Source organism: Zosterops lateralis, assembly GCF_965231275.1.
Source record: "Zosterops lateralis genome assembly, chromosome: 5".
In the NCBI taxonomy this organism is placed as follows: Eukaryota; Metazoa; Chordata; class Aves; order Passeriformes; family Zosteropidae; genus Zosterops; species Zosterops lateralis.
The window spans coordinates 48,911,369-48,928,671 of NC_139766.1; the positions used below are offsets into that span (position 1 = coordinate 48,911,369).

Sequence of the window (17,303 nt, forward strand, 5' to 3'; positions counted from 1 at the left end):
ACGACAGGTTGGTGCAACTCTTTTCTGGTGTGAAAGGAAACCATTTAAATTACTAACAGTATAATTTTAGATTTTAAATAGGAACAACAAGACAGGCACAGTGTGTATCATACTTACATGCTGATCATCCATACCCTGAAGAGTACCAGTCCCTGAACCATTAATTGCAGGATTTTCACAGAAGTGAAAAGGTGAGCTGCTGTCACTCTTCTTGTACCCTGGACTTGTGCTGCTGTCAGCAGGGGGCCGTGAAGAGACAAAGAGGCTGATGTCATCAAAATCATCATCACCAAAGCCATTTTCTGCTACATCCTTCTGCACTTTGGCTGGATTGTAAGGCCTCAGGAAGGAGGAATACACGTACCCTGTGAGGACTAGAAACCAGAATAAAAAGACAGAAAATAAATAAACAGCAAAACACTGCTAAAATAATTTCAAAACCAACCATTTTACGCAGCTGTCAGTATGACAGAGGCAAACAGATGGGGCCAGAATGAAAAGAAATCACTATCCCAATGGGAAGCTGTTATTGGGATATTTGTGCAGAGAACATACTTCCTGTGTCAACAAGCCATCTGCTTGTGCTTCCAAAGGGGTCCTTTTGCTCCACAACAGCCACCAGCTCTCCTTCATGCAAGTCAATATCGAATTCCTGCGCGGCGTTGCACTTGCGCTTAGCCTGGTACAGCGACTCAGTGCTGTAGGTGGACAACAGCTTGGACCTGTGTTCCTCTGTTTGGCGTGGGGACTCCAGCTGAAAACAAACAAATTATCATCCTCAGTAGGGCTGGGGCCATTTCCAGATAAAAATCTCTGTATGCTGCATGTGGCAACTTACACAGTGTTTTAACACACAGACCAAGGAGTTTCTTACATGGGGACCAAACCTCTTCTGCGTGTGCAGGAAAAACCTGTCCCACTGCTATATTAACAGGTGAGCAATAAAGGGCAGATTTTAAAGAAATGTAAGAATTTCACTAATTAAAGACCTCTTAGTCTGTCCTCTGCTCTCAAAGAGGTGGTGTTCTGCATGTGAACTGTCTCCTGCTTAATTGCTTTTCTGTAGCCATGACCTTTGTATTCCTATGTAATATCACAAAAAAGCATAATCCAAAAATGGGCTGAGGTGTGCTATGACCACATAACAACTTGTATGATAAGGCATTAGGCAAAAAAACTGGCTGCTTTTTGTGTGAAATTACCTCTCTAAATGAAGGCAAGATACCACTAACTGCTGGAAGCATATTCATTTCAGGGTTTGGTTAGAGGGCAGGGAGGGGGGTGCTGCACATCAATGGGATCTTAAAACACCACAGAAGCAAGAGCACCTGTGCCTTCACTGATGCTGAAAGGAATTCTACAACTGCCCCTGCTTCTCCTGTAAACCTGCACCCAGGTCCTTATTTTACTGTAAACTAAACTCCTAAAACCTCCAGAAATATCTGATGAGATTGGGAACACAGATTTTTCTGGTGGATTTTCTGAATCTTCTGCCATGAGTGTGTATGTTTGTGCATATATGTGTAAACACCAGTGCACATAACCACAGCTGAGCACAAGAAAAAAATCTCCTGAATTAGAAGACTAAGATGCACTTGGTGTAAATAAGAGTATTTAATAAAAGAAGTTACCAAAGTTTACATACACCTTAGCCTTATCATATGCTTAAAATCCTAAGGGCAATCAGAGGTAATTTCAAGTGGATTTTCAAAATATTAACATGAAAATTCTTCAGAAGTTACTGGTCAATGAAAATTTTACTCCAACAACCTGATTCAGAGTCACAGTGATGAGACAAAGCCCAAACCTTTAGGTAGCATAAAGATGGATTTGTTTCAAAAGTGATTGGAGGAGGATGCTTCATACACAATCTGGATGTATGGTACTCACCGGAGAAGGAACAGGTTTCTTTCTTTCCAAGCTCAATTTTCTCTCAATAAAGGTTACGCTGCTGTTTTCTTTTACAAAATTCAGCTTGTGAACCTCCTCTATCAATTGATTCTGCACTTCACAGATGCTTGAGGAGGACAGCTGCAAACACAAATGTGGGTTAGATCTCATGTACAAAATGGTTGGGAGATTGGAGAGAGCAGATTTAATTTAATTGGCTGAATGCTAGGAGTCAGGAAATCTGACAAGTTATGCCTATTTTCTGCAGAGCCCGTAAGCAGTGCACTCTCTACGTATGAGATGTAAAGAGAAGAAAGGTCTTTGCTTAAAGAAAGTTTCTAATATATGCCATTACATTTAAAAGACATAGCAATTGAAGCTAAATCATTAAAAATATTCTAAATGGTGATAAAAATGAAGAGCCTTGCATTTATGCTACTGAGCCACCTGCTTTCAGATGCAAATGGGCATCTCAGCAGCTATCAGAGTGGCCAATGTGCTGCAAGGCTTGGAGTAGTTTACCCCACAGCTGTGTGTTTGTGCAACTGAGAGCTGCCAACAGGTTAAAAATTGTTGGGTAACTGAGTCTCTCTCTGTGCCACTGGATAAGTGCTTTTCATCTATGCCTAATACCAAATGCATTTGCTGATGTAAACAGGAAAAAAAGGAAAATAAGGTCATTTTGTAGCCAGACCCTCACAGAAAACATTGCCCAGTACAACAGCTTTCAAGACTTATGAAAATATCAAATTACAGGGATAAAATTTCTTCATGTGGAAAAAGCCTTCATTTTCCCATTAAACACCATAGCTCTATGTTTTGATCCTGACCTTGTTTGCTTAATTTTTCAGCTGCCCCTTACTATAATGTGCTCTGTTCCAGCCTTGATGGAAAGGAATACTCCAGAATTGCCTTACTAAAGTGTGTTTCCCAAGCAGCCTTGCTTCTGTTCAGGTGAGTGGATTTGTATGTGTGGAAGGCATTGTTGCAGCTGTCTTTCTCAGGGGGTTCAAGTCCTCCAGGCAAGGCTATTTATTACTTCCGAGAGATATCTGCAGGAGTTTCTGCATCATATTTGGGCTTTAAAGCAATTTGATTTTCATAAAAGTTATTTCATCGGATCTCCTAATTTGTTTCTCTTTTGCCGTCGTCTGTGAATCTGCAGGTCTAGCAGCAAAGGAGGTGTTCATGTACTTTATTATAATTTCCTGTGTCTTCTGAGCTACTCAGGATACATGCTAAGAAATGCTAGCAGTTGCCTTCTTTTTGCTTTCCCGTAATATTTTTGCCACTACTATCACTGCAACAGCGGGAACAGTTCCATTAGGATCATTCTCCATGAAAAGCCCAGGTCTGACGAAAGTTCAGAACTTAATTTTCTCAAAATCCACTCCTGAGTGACCTTACTGTGGCTTTCAGTATGTAAAGGGGGCCTACAGGAAAGCTGGAGAGGGACAGTTTACAAGGGCATGTAGTGACAGTTTACAAGGGCATCAGGACAAAGGGGAATGGCTTTAAACTGAACAACAGCAGGTTTACATTAGTTTACTGTGACCCTGGTGAGGCACTGGAATAGCTTCTGCAAGGAAACTGTGGGTTCCTTATCCTTGGAAGCTTTAAGGTTGGGTTGGATGGGGCTTTAAGCAACCTCATCTAGTGGAAGGTATCCCTGTTAATGGCAGGGGAAGTGGAACTAGATGGTCTTTAAGGTCCCTTCCAACCAAACTATTTTGATTCTATGAACTTAACCTTTACTGAGCTTGCAAAGGAAAAAAAAAAATAAATCTGACTGTGCTCAGCAGAACAAACACAATCACAAAATCACTACCTCAGTTAGCTTTGTAGATATGTGTCCTACATAATTTTGGCCAAAACATATAGAATAAAAAAGACAAATTAAAGCACAGCTACACCTGTTTCTAATGTACTTACTGGAACAGGCACCACAACAGCAGAGTTTGATTGAAGTGCTGCAAACATAATATTCCTGAGGAGGGTGATGAAGCAATGTAGACAGTTCGACACAATCATTTTGGCTGCACTGTTGAATAACTGAAGTTCTTCCACTAGCTGTGCATTTAGAGCTTCATATTCTTTCTTTGAAAGGTCCAGCTCTTCTCCAGCTGACCTCTGAAGGCAGCTGTTGTAGTCCAACAACTTGTCATAGCGCTTCTGGATGAGCTTCTGAGGGCCTGGAAACAGGGCTTGCAGTGCTGAGAGAGGAGTCAAGACAAGCTTGTCCAGCTGAGCCATCTGGAAAGTATAAACCAGACCTACTCATTACTTTATTCATACAGTCCTTCAGATGACATAAGGGGTTGAGCCTGATGACAGCCCATCAAGCAATCTGTTAATTACTCTTCACAAAGCATTGCTGCCAGAGGCAGTTTGAAGCAGGGTCCAGCACGACTTAGAATCTCCTTCATAACGGGAGAAGTATCAGTTTTTCAGCTTACAGTGTCTGCTAATGGCAGTGGTCCCTTGGAGCATGCAGCTTCTGCCCCTAGGGAGCTGCCACAGGGGAAAACAGCAAGGATTGGTCAAGTGGTCAAATAAAACTGGGATTTCCTTAGCTGGAAGGCCCACACCAATATACAGTCTAAAGCCAATGAGGTCTATTAAGTTATGAGGTTATTAAGTGGCAGTCTTGAATCCTCTCAAAGCTGCCTTTTTTTTTTTTTTTTTTTTTTTTTTTTCCTCTCTCCTGGAAACAGCTGTAACTCAATTCCTGTTTAAGCAAACACAAACAATCACTTGATTTGATTAAATTAGGTTATGCTTGTTGGTTTTATATCTAGCAATCAACAAAATTAGACACCTGGTAAAAAAGCAGTCTTCCTCAGACTTTTCCATTAGTCTCTAATTGTCTCAAGGGATTAATATTGCATGAAATAAAATTTATTTTTGTAAGTCATTTGTTCAAATACAGCACAGGCTTGTAGTGAGTGAAATTCATCATCATATTAAAGCTCTCGGACATTCTGTGTGAATTAAATTGTGGAATTGGATGTGAGAATAAAAAAGCAGCTGCCTCTGCATTCTCAAAAACATACCAGAGTTGAGGAGAGATCCATTTTAGCCCCAGAGTTGCTCTACAAGGCCAAGATGATGTACACTGGCTAAATTGCTCCTATTCTATTTCCACCTGAAGAACTGGGCTGTGTTTAGTGAACCGATTTTTGATGCATTAAGAAAACAATTCTTCCAAACTGTTGGACTTGATTTCTGAAAAAGAGGCTACTGGGAATTTCTGCCTGAAAATTTTCCAAAAAATCTAATGAGAGAGGAAGGTATACATTATTGACAAATGCACAAAGGGAAAAAACCCTAAACTATTAACCTGAGCCCATTGCTGAGATTTCCCTTGATAATAACCTTCCAGGAAAATATGTAAGGAACACTATGGGTTGTTCAGTGAGAACATCCACTCAGTGTGCAATGTCAAGCCCAGGGTCTTTTAAAAAAACTGTATGCCTAGGATAGGGAATCCTTGTAATCTTGTACATCCAAGTCACAGAAATAAACAGATATTAATTATAAATTAGCAATTGTTAGTAAAAATGTCCACAGTTAAAATAAATAAAATTGTTGGTTTTGTTAGTTGTTGTTTTTTTTAAATTACATAGACCTTCAGAGCACCTAGGTCATGAAACAATAGCTGTTAAATTTTTTTTCCTAAAAAGTTTTCTGTTTCATCTATTGTGGAATTACTTCTACTTTTCTTTTATGTTTCTGAATATGGGGACAGCTTCCATATTGGACACACTCACCACTGCAATGATAGAGAGGTGTTATTTTGTACTTTATGCAATCATTCATTTTAAAGACATTGAAAATACAGTTTTGATTACTGAGATTAATTTTTGAGGTACTTTTCACATGTGAGAATTTCAAAGGAAAGGAAATACATCATCTTACTTCCCTGTCATTATCCTGGACATTGTGGTCTGTCAAAGAGCCTTCTGTTTCTTGGCAGACTCTGTTTTCAGTGTTTTGGAAAGGACTGAATGACTATATTTGAGTCAGCATTAAACTAGGAAAGTGTACGAAAACCTCCACCTCTGTACTTTTCCAGCTTGAGCAGCTGTTTGAAGAAGCAGCCTGTCCCATTTTGAAGAGACATTTAAGTATCTTATTAGAGCCAGGCATAAGAGTTAATTTTAATTCTCAAAGCAGAAGACTAGTTGAAAAACTATTACTATTTTTTAAATTCCTGTTTTAATTACTATGGACTATATTTGGATTTTTCATGGTTTCCCTATATGAAGGATTTGACAACACTATGTTAATATCTGGACTTGATCCAAGAGACCTTTTTCCAGTTAATAAATCTGAGATTTTTACAGATCTGTGATTCCAGGAGCTAACAGTACATAAGCACAGTATCAATCACAAAAGTCACTCAAACTGCAAGTGCTGATAACGAAACTAGCAAGGCAACAATCTGGTGCTCTTTTCTGAAGTTTAGGTGAAACAAAATACAGGATTGTTCAGGTGATACAAATTTAACACAAAGATTTTAATAACAACCCAGGAATTTAACTTGACAGGTTTTCTTTAGCTCTTCTAAGGAAAACACAATGCATTTATATTGTATTTTATCTTACAGAAATTCTTACAGAATTTTCAGTTCTTACAAAAAATCAACCAAAACCCCAACTTATCTTTCCTAAGAGAGATTCCTAAGATGTTGGTTTTTTTCCTCTCTCTTTTCTATCCTAGTCTTCCTCACATACAGCTGTTTTCTCAGACGTACAGATAACTGTGTGACATTGGACATTGCATTAACTTACAAAATCTTCACATGGATTCTCAGTGTCGGTCCGTTCTTCTGAAGAGTCATTGACTTTGTCATCTTCATCTTGCAGGATTTCCTGAAGCCCAATTATATTCTGAGCAGCCAGATGTATAGAATCCTAAATGAAAAGATTGTAGGAAGATTAAGCCATTACAATCTGTTTTAATATGCTACATTCATTCATGCAGCTACTGCAATAATACTGGTGGAATCAGAAATGTTTTCCATGTCTGACACCTGTGCAGCTGCTGTGCAGTTTCCAGTCATTGTGAGGTTGTTTACTGTGATAATGTTTTCCTGTGCTTTGTCTATTTTCAATGTAAACTACTTAAGAATCAAGTTGTTAATGTTCAACTGAAAGAACTATGCCCTAAACTAATGAAGATCTCACTGGAACTCAGATACTCCTCAGCAAAAAGACAGCTTACCATACATCCTCAAAAGTCTCTTTTAGGGGACTAAACAGGGCTACAGTGGTGTATTTCAGTTACTCAGAATTTAAATCTTAATGAAGTGTGTATCTGTTTGGATAAGGAGCTGTCAGCATCATTCCAGGCAACAGCCCTCCTTGGCTGAGCTCCCTGGCCTTTCCCTGTTTGCAGAACCAAAACAAGGTGTGTTTGTGATAAGCTTCGGCCAGCTGATCTTGCCTATCTCTCAAACAATGTCCCTGCCTGGTTAGGGCACACTTACACTTTTCCAGGCCTCATGCCATCTACAAAGCTGGCAAGTAGTTCATGGGAGGGGCAGGCTGATAAATCACAAGCCACCGTTCATCTGTGGAGAGGAGGAATGAAGCAAAGATATTTTAGGGAATTTGAGCACCCTGTCCATGTAATGCTAGCCCTCAACACAACCTAAACATGGGAAAAGGGAAGGAGTCCTTCCATCCAGAATATATATTTCAGGATGTTTTAATTCATGTGGCTGCAGCTCAGTTCTTCAATCTTTAATGAGAAGCAGCTGGGGGTGACAGCTTCACACAGAGACTGAAAGTGCCACTGCCACCAGACAGCATCCTCTTCTCTGTACCTGTGGGTTTCCATGGAACCTGCTTCTGTCAGGGGAAAAATGCAAAAGTGTGGGCTTCAAAACTTCTTTGTCATGGAATCTGTAATGCAGTGGTAGCACAGCTTATTTCTTTAACATTCTGATGTAGACAGCCCTGCTTATAAATAATTTGGTATTGCTCAACCAGTGGCAGAAATGTGTGTCAAACTGGTTGTGGACAGGGTTTGTGACCACAGATTGCAAAAAGGCCTGTACCCACCTGGAGATGTTGCGAGCAGAGCGAAATGTTCTTCACACACAATTTCACAGTCTTCTCTAGACTTTGAAACAACTTCTCTTCCTTATTAAAAGTTTGATCTTTCACCTAAAGTGGACATTTGCACCGTCATTTTGGCAGCCCAAAAGAGCCTGGCTAATGAAAGAAACAACCAGAGCGCTGCTAGAAAAATCCCTGAACTCCTCCCTTTGAAAACAGATCAACCCCTAATTCTCCCAAGCTCCAGCTGTAAAAAGCCAAAAACTACTGGGCAACGCGGCAGAGAATTTCATTTTTAATCCTTGTGGAAGCAGGGAGTTGCTTTAGTGTGCTGACAAAATGCTTCACTTCCCTGCCTGCTGTTGTCCTGCTTGAGGGAAGGACTGGGGAAAAAGCAGGATATTTTCGGGGGCTCTCCCGCAGACCGGCTGTAGATGGAGCTGTTAATCCAGAGCCGTGCCTGCCTTCCCTCTGGAAACGCTGCTAGCCGGGAATGGCCTCGGGAAACTTCTTTATGCCGGCTGGGAACACCCTGAAAACGCGGTAATTTCTGCCCCCCCCCCCGTCTTTTCCTGCAGAGGTTTCAGAAATCTCGAGTAACGTCTTAGTGGTTTTGCCGTGAGAGTCTCAGCGTGTTTCAAGAGGTGAGTGGGGAACTTTCTCAGTCTAATTAAGCAGGAGAGATGGCTGAATCTCTAACAGATGCATTCTGATACTAAAATGATTCTCAGATGTTTTAAGCTTAATTAGAAACAAACCCAAGAAAACATAAACCAGAAGTTTTTAAAGAAAAAAAAAGGAAAAGAAAAATCACATATCCTCCTTATCAAATTTAATTCCCTTTTTCTCTGATTTTATAGCCTTGCTGGTGTCTTACATTCTGAATACAAAAATTTCCACTGTATAAATAAATTAACAGAAAAAAATATATGTGTGTGGTTTGAATCAGAGAACGAGGGGAAACACTGATAAAAAACAAACCAAGAAAAAATGGCATGCATCTTGTAAAGTCACATCTAGAAAGATAAGTGACCTTGTATAATCAGCCATCTCACACAGTGAGATGCACTGGATATAATTTTCAAGGTCATTTTTAATTTATTTTCTTTGAGATTTCGATTTAGGCTTTCCTGAAAATGTTTATCCTGCTAGGTTTTGAATTACAACTTTGAAATTATGAAGGAGCATTTTACTTTTGGTGGCCCAACACCCATCAGACTCATCACACAGCTCTTTGTAGTTTTGATGGTTCCAGGTCTTTGCACATGTAGAGGCAAACCCTGTGGCCATTCCTAATTAGAGGTATCACTTATCTTCCTTGGTGGATTCCAAACCTTAATGCTACAACATGAGCAAGATGGACTGAATGCGTTCTCAGCCCCAAACAGTAATTATTGCCAGGGTATCTGCAAAATGCTGACTTCAGGCTGAGGTTCACAAAACCACCGTTCACTTCCTCTCTGCTGAAGACCAGAAGTTTGAGAAACTTGTGTAAAAAAGGAAAAGGTGGAGAACACATTACATTATTTTCTATTTCAATCACAAAGATCTTTCCTGTCTTCTGTGACAGTCAGAAAATGACTTTATAAATTAGACAGGAAAAAAAAGCAGCACCACAAACTCCATTTCCAACACGTTTTGAAAAACATCCCATGCAAAAGCAGAACTGAAGCTGTCAATGCAAATCTGCAGTTGGATGAGTAAGTACCTGAGGTTCTCCCCTCGTCAGTATTTTCAGATGGCTGGTGACCCTCTTGGATTTCTTGCTAATGGAGTGAATATTCAGTCGGGAAAACTTTTCTTTAAGGGTTCCATCATCATCATTCTTCCTATACTTCAGCACTGCAGACAGAGAATTTCATTATATCAGTAGTCTATATTCACAGGACTTTTCACGGGGACAGGCACACATATATGAAACCATTTGAGAGCAGATACTTTGATGTAATTTGCTGTAATCTTGTGTGAAAATGCTCAAGAGGATGAAAACCCCATTATCAACTCTAACCTTGGCAAGAGTGAAGTTAGGGCTTCGACCTGGCAAGTCTAAAAAAATATTGCTACTACTGCATCTTAATTATTATCAGTGTTTGCAACTGCATTACAGACACTATAAAATGAATTCTTTCCTTGTTTTCATACTGGAGTTAACCAGTCAGGTAAGATAGTTGGCTGAGGACAAGGGATATTAAGGCATTGTTACCCTCTTGAAACTCAATGTGTTACACAACTTGGGTAGCACCAGCCAAAATTGATGTAGTGAAATTTCTGGAGCTAAAACATGTCTTGTAATGGCCAGCCCAAATCTACAAAGAAAGCACTTACTGTGCTCTTTTCTTACCTAAGTCTTTCCTCCTTTTAAGTTCATTGATGTTCATACTAATGTTTTTCATAGCAAGAAGGGCATCTTGTAGTGCCTCATGGTCAGGGTGAGAAGCAGGAGTTGAGTTCAAGAGCTCATGGAGTAACAAGGGATATTTCATCAGCCGTTGCACTGGTTTGATCAACAGGGATCCCAGGTCCATTAGATTTGGCTTTCCTCTGTAATTTACACCAAAATAATTGTCACAAAATTAGAAATTCCTTGAATTGCAATTACCACTCAAGTCAAAAAATAAGGTATATCTTTGAGGCAACAGGGGTGTTGTAAACAAAACCCTCTTGTTGCCCCCTCAATGAGAAATACACCCCAGGTCTCTGAATTTTCTGTTCTCAGAACTTAGCTTAGACATTAGCTCTGAAACTGTCCCACCGAGTTTAAAGGTGCATGTGGTATAACTCACACATCACAACACCCAGGAAGGGACATGTAGGTGGAAGAACAAATAACAGGAAGTTTGAGAAATGCATGTGAGCAGGGCTGTTACATCCTGCTCTGGGCCCTCAGGCTTGAAATTGCAACATCTCCATGCTGTGAGTAATTGGATGCTTGATCACAGTGCACCCCTTCTCACAACATGCCTGACTTGGCACAGTGACCCTTAAGCTTTACTGCCTTTCACCTGTGGTTTTTCTCTGCTGGCTGCCAGTCAGTCAATTCTAATGATGCCTCAACTTCCAAAGGGCCCTAAATCTGGCCTGGGGAAATGCTGAGCATACAGGATATTTATACAGGCTTGATCCAACCTGCGGGAAGACTCCTTTGCATACAGGCAAAGCAGGCAACTGGCCAGGGTGGTAGAAGGACAAGAGTACGACAGTCTCAGCTTCCAGCATGGGCACAGGCATGCTCTGTGGCTCTGGGCTCAATCCCCACTGGCTGGGCAGGGGGAGCAGAGCAGCATCCCCAGGCATTCAAGTGGCTCAGGCCATGAAGGCCCTCTGATCTCTTGGGCCCCAGCCAGCTGAACTCAGCTCCAGCCCTGCTCCAGACAAAAGCCTTTGCTTACACTCTCCAGGCTGGAATGAGAGGGGCTGTGCAGTTTGTGGGCTGTCACAACAGCTTCGAAGGAAATAGGAAAGGACTGAACCACATGTGCCTTCATCACCTTCCCTGTGGCTGGTAGAAACATGGTGTCTTCCCAGAATGGGTAACACCAGGTGGCCAAGACCAGGGCCAGCCACTGCTGAGGTTTCAGCAGCAGAGCAGACATGTCCACAGCCTCCCCTCATGACAGCATCCTCCTCAGCAAACCAGGCACAGCTCCAGCACCAGCTACCTGCCACCTCCCCAGTGAAACTAAACACGAGCTGCTGCTAACAGTGTGGAAGGCAGTAAAGCAGAGCAAGCTTTCCATTTGCATGCCCAAAAAGGCTCTTTTGGAGCAGAAAAGGTTTTCTGACATTAACTATGCAAGAGTTAAGGGTAGACAAAGAAGGATTTCTGCATATGGAAAGATGAAATAACACAATGTAGAAGGAAAGTACAAAAAATAGGGAACAGCCACATGGTTTTGCAGGCTGACATCTATTGTTTTGTGCAAAGGAAAGCGTAAAAGAAAAAAAAATCACCTTCATTCCTACTTTTATATGTGTAAAAAGTACAAGAGCCAATCCTTACTTGCTGACTAATTAACTAACAATTTGAATGCCTTTGAGAAGAGACATCTGCATATTTAAAATGTCTCTTTCAAACAGGCATTATCTGTAAAAAAAGTTCTGCATGAAAAAAAATTAGCAGTAGATGCCTTTTAAGGCGTCTTCATGTCCTGAAACCTTCTCATCATTTCAATCCCCCTCATTTCCCCTGTATCTTACATTAAATAGAGAGCTGTTTTTCCTTCTTTCAGCTTCTGGCAGCAATGAAAAAAAAATCTTAAATTGTTATTGTTTTCTCTGAAAAGCCCTATGAACGCAAATCTATAAAAGCTTCCTCATGAATGGAAAAATCTTCAAGTGTCTTCTCTTTATGTAGTTGCACTTTGGGCAGCTGCCCAAGTGATAAACAGCCCTCTGTTTGGTATCTGCATGACACAGTCTTGCAATATGGTGTGAGAGATAGCAGGTTTGTTATAAGATAATGACTCCCTGGGGCAGTAAATGCCACAAAGTTCGACTCATCTAATTCTCCCCAGCAAGATTAGCTGAGATAGCCACTCTCCCTAGACCAGTCCCATTTGCAATGCACCCTGTTAGGACCCAGGGTTGCCGGGCAGGACATGGGGTCTTGCCACAGACTCAAGCAGGAGAGTAATGCCTTGTGACATCTATTGTGCAGAAAATTAAGTTGATAATTCATTTGTGATGCTACTTCAGCTTTCTCCCCATGTTATTTTGAATTTAGCAAGTATTCTAAGTCACATGTAACTCTACTAATCTCACAGCAAATTATTACCGTAGCACTGCAGTAAATGCAGCTGGCAAACTGCAGTGAGCTTCACAGCACAGCCTTCCTCCTGCCTCCCCACAAAACAAAGTCACTGATACAGACACATTGCCACTTGTTTAAAAAGCCCGTGGTGGTGAGCTACACAAGGGCAGGTGAGGCAGGATTTAGCTTCATTTGCTCTCACTACAAAGCAGCTTTGTCCAGGGGCACACATGACAGCCAGTATGGTACAGCCGGGCTGAGGCTGAGGCACTGCAGCTACCAGTTCTGAAATGGTGTGCAGGAATCAGGCTGCAGCAGGACTCAGAATCTTGGGCTTCATGGTCTACTATGCATGGCTTTATTTTAGTACGAGACATGCAGGGCAAATAATTCACTGTGCCATAAGCCTCTCAAGCAAACCCAAGGAATTCACTGAGGCTGCACAGTTGTTAAGCCAAGCAGAATTTAACCTATTGAGCTGCTAGCAAAGGGCAGCACTGTCTGGTATTTATGTAATTGTTTTCTTGATCATGCTTGAATGAAAAGCAGTCTGGGAGCAGCAACATCACAGACCATTTGGGGGGAGTTATGCTGTATTTTCCAGTTCAACAGTAATCAGATTTTTGGGTGCAGTCCTGCCCAAGAGCTGTTACAACTCTGCAACCTCTGATTTGCAGGTGATGGGACTTTTTGAATGCCCTGCTAGTGAGGTAGCCAAGCTTAGGGAGGGTCCCACAGCTAAACCTGCTCATTGCACTCTACACAGCTTTGTAAGAGTCCTTTTAAACTCAAAGTGAGTTGTGGGAACTGGGAACTGTTTGAAGGAGAAAACCAGACATTCATATCTATAAGGATTCACAAGGCAGAACAGCCAATCTTGTGTGTTTCTTTACGTGTTGCTGTCTCACATGATCATATTGTAACCCTCTGGATTTTTTTTATCTCTTAGAGTCCTACTCCTTGTGGGACAGGAGTCCACAGGAATATCGCTTATCAAAACAAAATGCAGAAAAACTATATCCTATCAAAGACAAAAGCTTGAAATCCCCAAAAATAGAGTTTCAACATGCAAGTTTTTCAAAGTGTATTTTATGCAGATCATAGTTATAACATGTAATTGATTGACTGATTAACAAATTCTCTGACTTTACAGGTCTGTTCCTGTCCTGTCAGTATAGACCACACTTGCTCCTCCTTTCTCCTAACATTTTGTCTGGGGTTGTAATCTTTCTCTTCAGTTCAGACCACCCCTCCTCTGACCTCTCACTGCAGGTAACTACAGGCAGTGCTGCATTTCAATGAGCCCAACCTGCTGGATGTCCAGAAACTGCAGCTGTGATAAATTCTCCTTTACAGCTTTTCAAAGATGTCACATTTGGCAGAGAAGTCCCTTAACCACAACTCATCAGTGGCTGGGCGAGTTTTCTGGCTAAGTTGCAATGAGCTTGTTCTTTTCTAATATTCTTTCAGCCACTGGTGGGGGAAGATCCTAAGGTGGGCTTCTCATATAGGGCTACTGAAAGGGTTGTCAGCTTAGAAATAGCTTTACCTGAAGGCCTGCCTGAATTGTAGCAGGAAAATGGATTTCAAAGACTGATACTGTTGACAAACACTCTTGCAAACCTCAGAGCATTCTGCATATGTCCTGGAAAATTCTCCAGGTTATACTGACACAAAAGGCTCGTGTTCGTAAAATTTCCACCTGTACAGCTTTAAACATACTAAAGATAAATTAAGTATATTATAAAGATTATTTTACATGTAAAAAAGGAATAGTACTTACTCTTCTTCATATCTCTTTCTGCAAAAGAGAGAAAAACAAAACAGGCATTAGATTCCTCCTAAAAGGATTTATACCGATCAGAAGATTCTCAGATACACTTTGGTGACACAGAGTAGCCATGACTGGCAGTTAACTTAGGTTTATGGCTGCTATGTGTCAGCAGAACTGCACAAAACAGCCAGAGGGTGATGGTGAATCTGACCCTATAACTTTCTGAATGGACAGCCCCAAATGAGGAAGGATTGTTAGAAACCTGGCTTTGGCTGCGAGACCCAGCCTTGTTTTCGCACTGTTAGAGAAGGAAGTTTGGATCACCCTGCTAACAGTTGTAAGTAACATCAAGCCAGTAATACAAAAAGTAAAATTAAACATCATTCTTACACTTCACATACATTTCTCTTTAAACAGGAGTGTATTTTTAAAAGAAAAAGAATATATTTCAGCCTTTTAGGGTGTAGAGTCAATGAAGTTGTGAAGCTTCTTGTAGACTACACACCAACTGAAAACTCTCTGGAGCAGGATGGTGTTGATACATATACTGAAAGCATAAGGGACTTAAAATTGTAGTTTGCAAACATGTGCAGAGAATGTTTTGTTATGGTATGAATACATTCAAATGCAAGAGAACCAAATGTCTCCATCTCTGCATCAGGCTTTCCTAACATCACATCCTCAGCCACAGTTTTTTGACTGCCTGCACTCCTACCTCCTGGCCCTCCAGTGCCTAGTTGAGCATCTGGAAGCTGCTGCTTTCATTGCTTCTGCACTGTCAGCATTTTGTGTGCTTAGGACGTCCCTCTGCCGCTGTAATAGTTGACCGAGCTACTTCAGGCTGAAAGCTGAGCAGGTAGTTGCCAGCATCCTTTCATTTTTACCAGCTGCATTTCTTTGGCTAGGCTAGCAAACAACATCCCCAGTTTGCATAATCGCTGCTGAAACACAGGACTCTACAGAAATTGGGTTTGCAAATGTCTCCAATGCAGACACCTACATTTTGGGATGGATTTTTTCCTCTTCAGTCAAAAGGAATAGGAATCTCAACATAGCTAATTAAATCTGATTTGTCTATACAGATGTGCAGAGTGCCACTCTCAAATTGCTCCTGATATAGAACTTGCTTTTCACGTCAGATACTACTCAGCAGCAGAACAGAAGCCCCTACTAATGTCAGCTCATTTAAGATTTTTTTTTAAGTGGAACAATATTCTTTCCAAGGGAAAAAAATAATATTTAACAAGTAGACATTTTTCCAAGATAGTCGTCACCAGCCCCCACATTTGTTATGTCTCATAATGGAAAACAGCCTAGAATTTATTTGGTAACAATCCTGCATAGTTTTCTTCCTAGGGCAAATATTCTCCAATAGGTAGTAACTGTTTTAGATGACCACAGTTCTGAATCTCAGCATGCACTTTCAGGTCTTAACAGTTGAATTGACTGCAATCTTTAGGCACTGGGAAAAATCACAACATAATATACACACACCAGTGCTTTTATTGTTGGTTCCTGTTTAAAGGCTAATCAGGAAAGTATAAGACAAAACAAGGCTTCATTGTAAGGAAGTCCTTGTCACTTCCTGCTAGCAAAGGCTACACTGGCTTAGCACAAAATATCCTTTCTCTTCACAAAACCCAGCTGTGATTTTGGAACAGGAGCACTTCTTGCTGGCTCTGGAATTCAAGTGGCAACATCCACCCTAGGATGTACATGGATGTAATTTTTTATCTTTATTTCCTTCCACGTCCTCTTACCTCAGCAGCACAGATAAATGAATGACAGTAGTGGCTTCTCTTGATTAGTCAGGAAAGATTATTGTAGGCATCAGCACTAAAATACCCACTTAGGGGAAATACCTGGCCATCCATAAGCCTGAAGGCCTGAGTTTATATGAAACTTTCTTTCAACTTCCAGGATAGCTAAAACTTGAGAATCCTGCACATATACTTTGTTATATATTTAATATCCAGACATGTTGCACAAGATAAGCTTCATTTTCAACATAACTTGTCTTCAAAGCAAACATTTCTCTTTTAATGTTAATATTTTCCTTCACCACTCTTTCCAGATTTCACCTGGACATAATACCCATCTCCTAAGTATTAACAGATTTCTGCAGACCAATCACAAATCAGGGTGTCATTGAAATATCTGTTGCTGATGTAGACTCCTTTATCTGTGACAACTTTACATCTCTCCTACAAGTGTGCAGCATGGCCTTTCCTGGAGTTGGAGCCAGACCTCTGGTCTGAATCTGTGGCATGTTCCCTCCTGACAGCTTTGTGTGATGCTTTTGGTAAAGTGAGGGGCAAGGGTACTCATGGGTGGGAAGAGAAGCGCTCTCCATGGAGCAGAAGGGATGGTCCCTGCCACTAGCTGCAGAAGGAAGCTGCGTTGGAAGACAGATGGATCTATTATTTGGCAACATCCCCAGTTCTCTATGCATTTTCCTAAGGGGCTGGCTCTGGAACCAATGGCACAAAGCACCTCCCTCTGGTGGGAACTGGCAGCTTGCTCCACCACAGTTTCCCCTCAAATACCCCTATCATGAGCAGTTGGGAATTACACAGCAGCTCTGGGTCCTGGGGCCTTGTAGCAGCAGCCCAGAACTGCCAGTGCACTTGAGTAGCTCCATAACAGGCTATTCCAATTCAAGGAGCAGACTTGCTGAAGACAGGGGGCAGTAAGTTTCCTGAGCTGGGAGCTGGAAAGGGTGTTCCCAATAGCCCATGATATGATGCAGCTTTTTTTTTTTTTTTTTTTTTTTTTTTTTTTTTTTTTTTTTTTTTTCTGCGCCAGTATGGGGCACTGAAACTAA

The 17,303-nt window shown here is 41.1% G+C and overlaps 1 protein-coding gene across 1 annotated transcript in view; it reads right to left on the minus strand.

Moving 5' to 3' along the window:
* ARHGEF38 (Rho guanine nucleotide exchange factor 38) overlaps nt 1-17,303 on the minus strand; it is a 39,909-nt gene that overhangs the window by 4,214 nt on the left and 18,392 nt on the right. Inside the window, exons 5-13 of the mRNA XM_083860775.1 lie at nt 14,489-14,506; nt 10,297-10,496; nt 9,664-9,797; nt 7,959-8,063; nt 6,684-6,806; nt 3,823-4,143; nt 1,891-2,031; nt 556-754; nt 118-374 (exon numbers count right to left, since the gene is read on the minus strand). Coding sequence (XP_083716901.1) covers nt 118-374; nt 556-754; nt 1,891-2,031; nt 3,823-4,143; nt 6,684-6,806; nt 7,959-8,063; nt 9,664-9,797; nt 10,297-10,496; nt 14,489-14,506 — 1,498 coding nt within the window. The remainder of the gene's footprint in view (nt 1-117; nt 375-555; nt 755-1,890; nt 2,032-3,822; nt 4,144-6,683; nt 6,807-7,958; nt 8,064-9,663; nt 9,798-10,296; nt 10,497-14,488; nt 14,507-17,303) is intronic.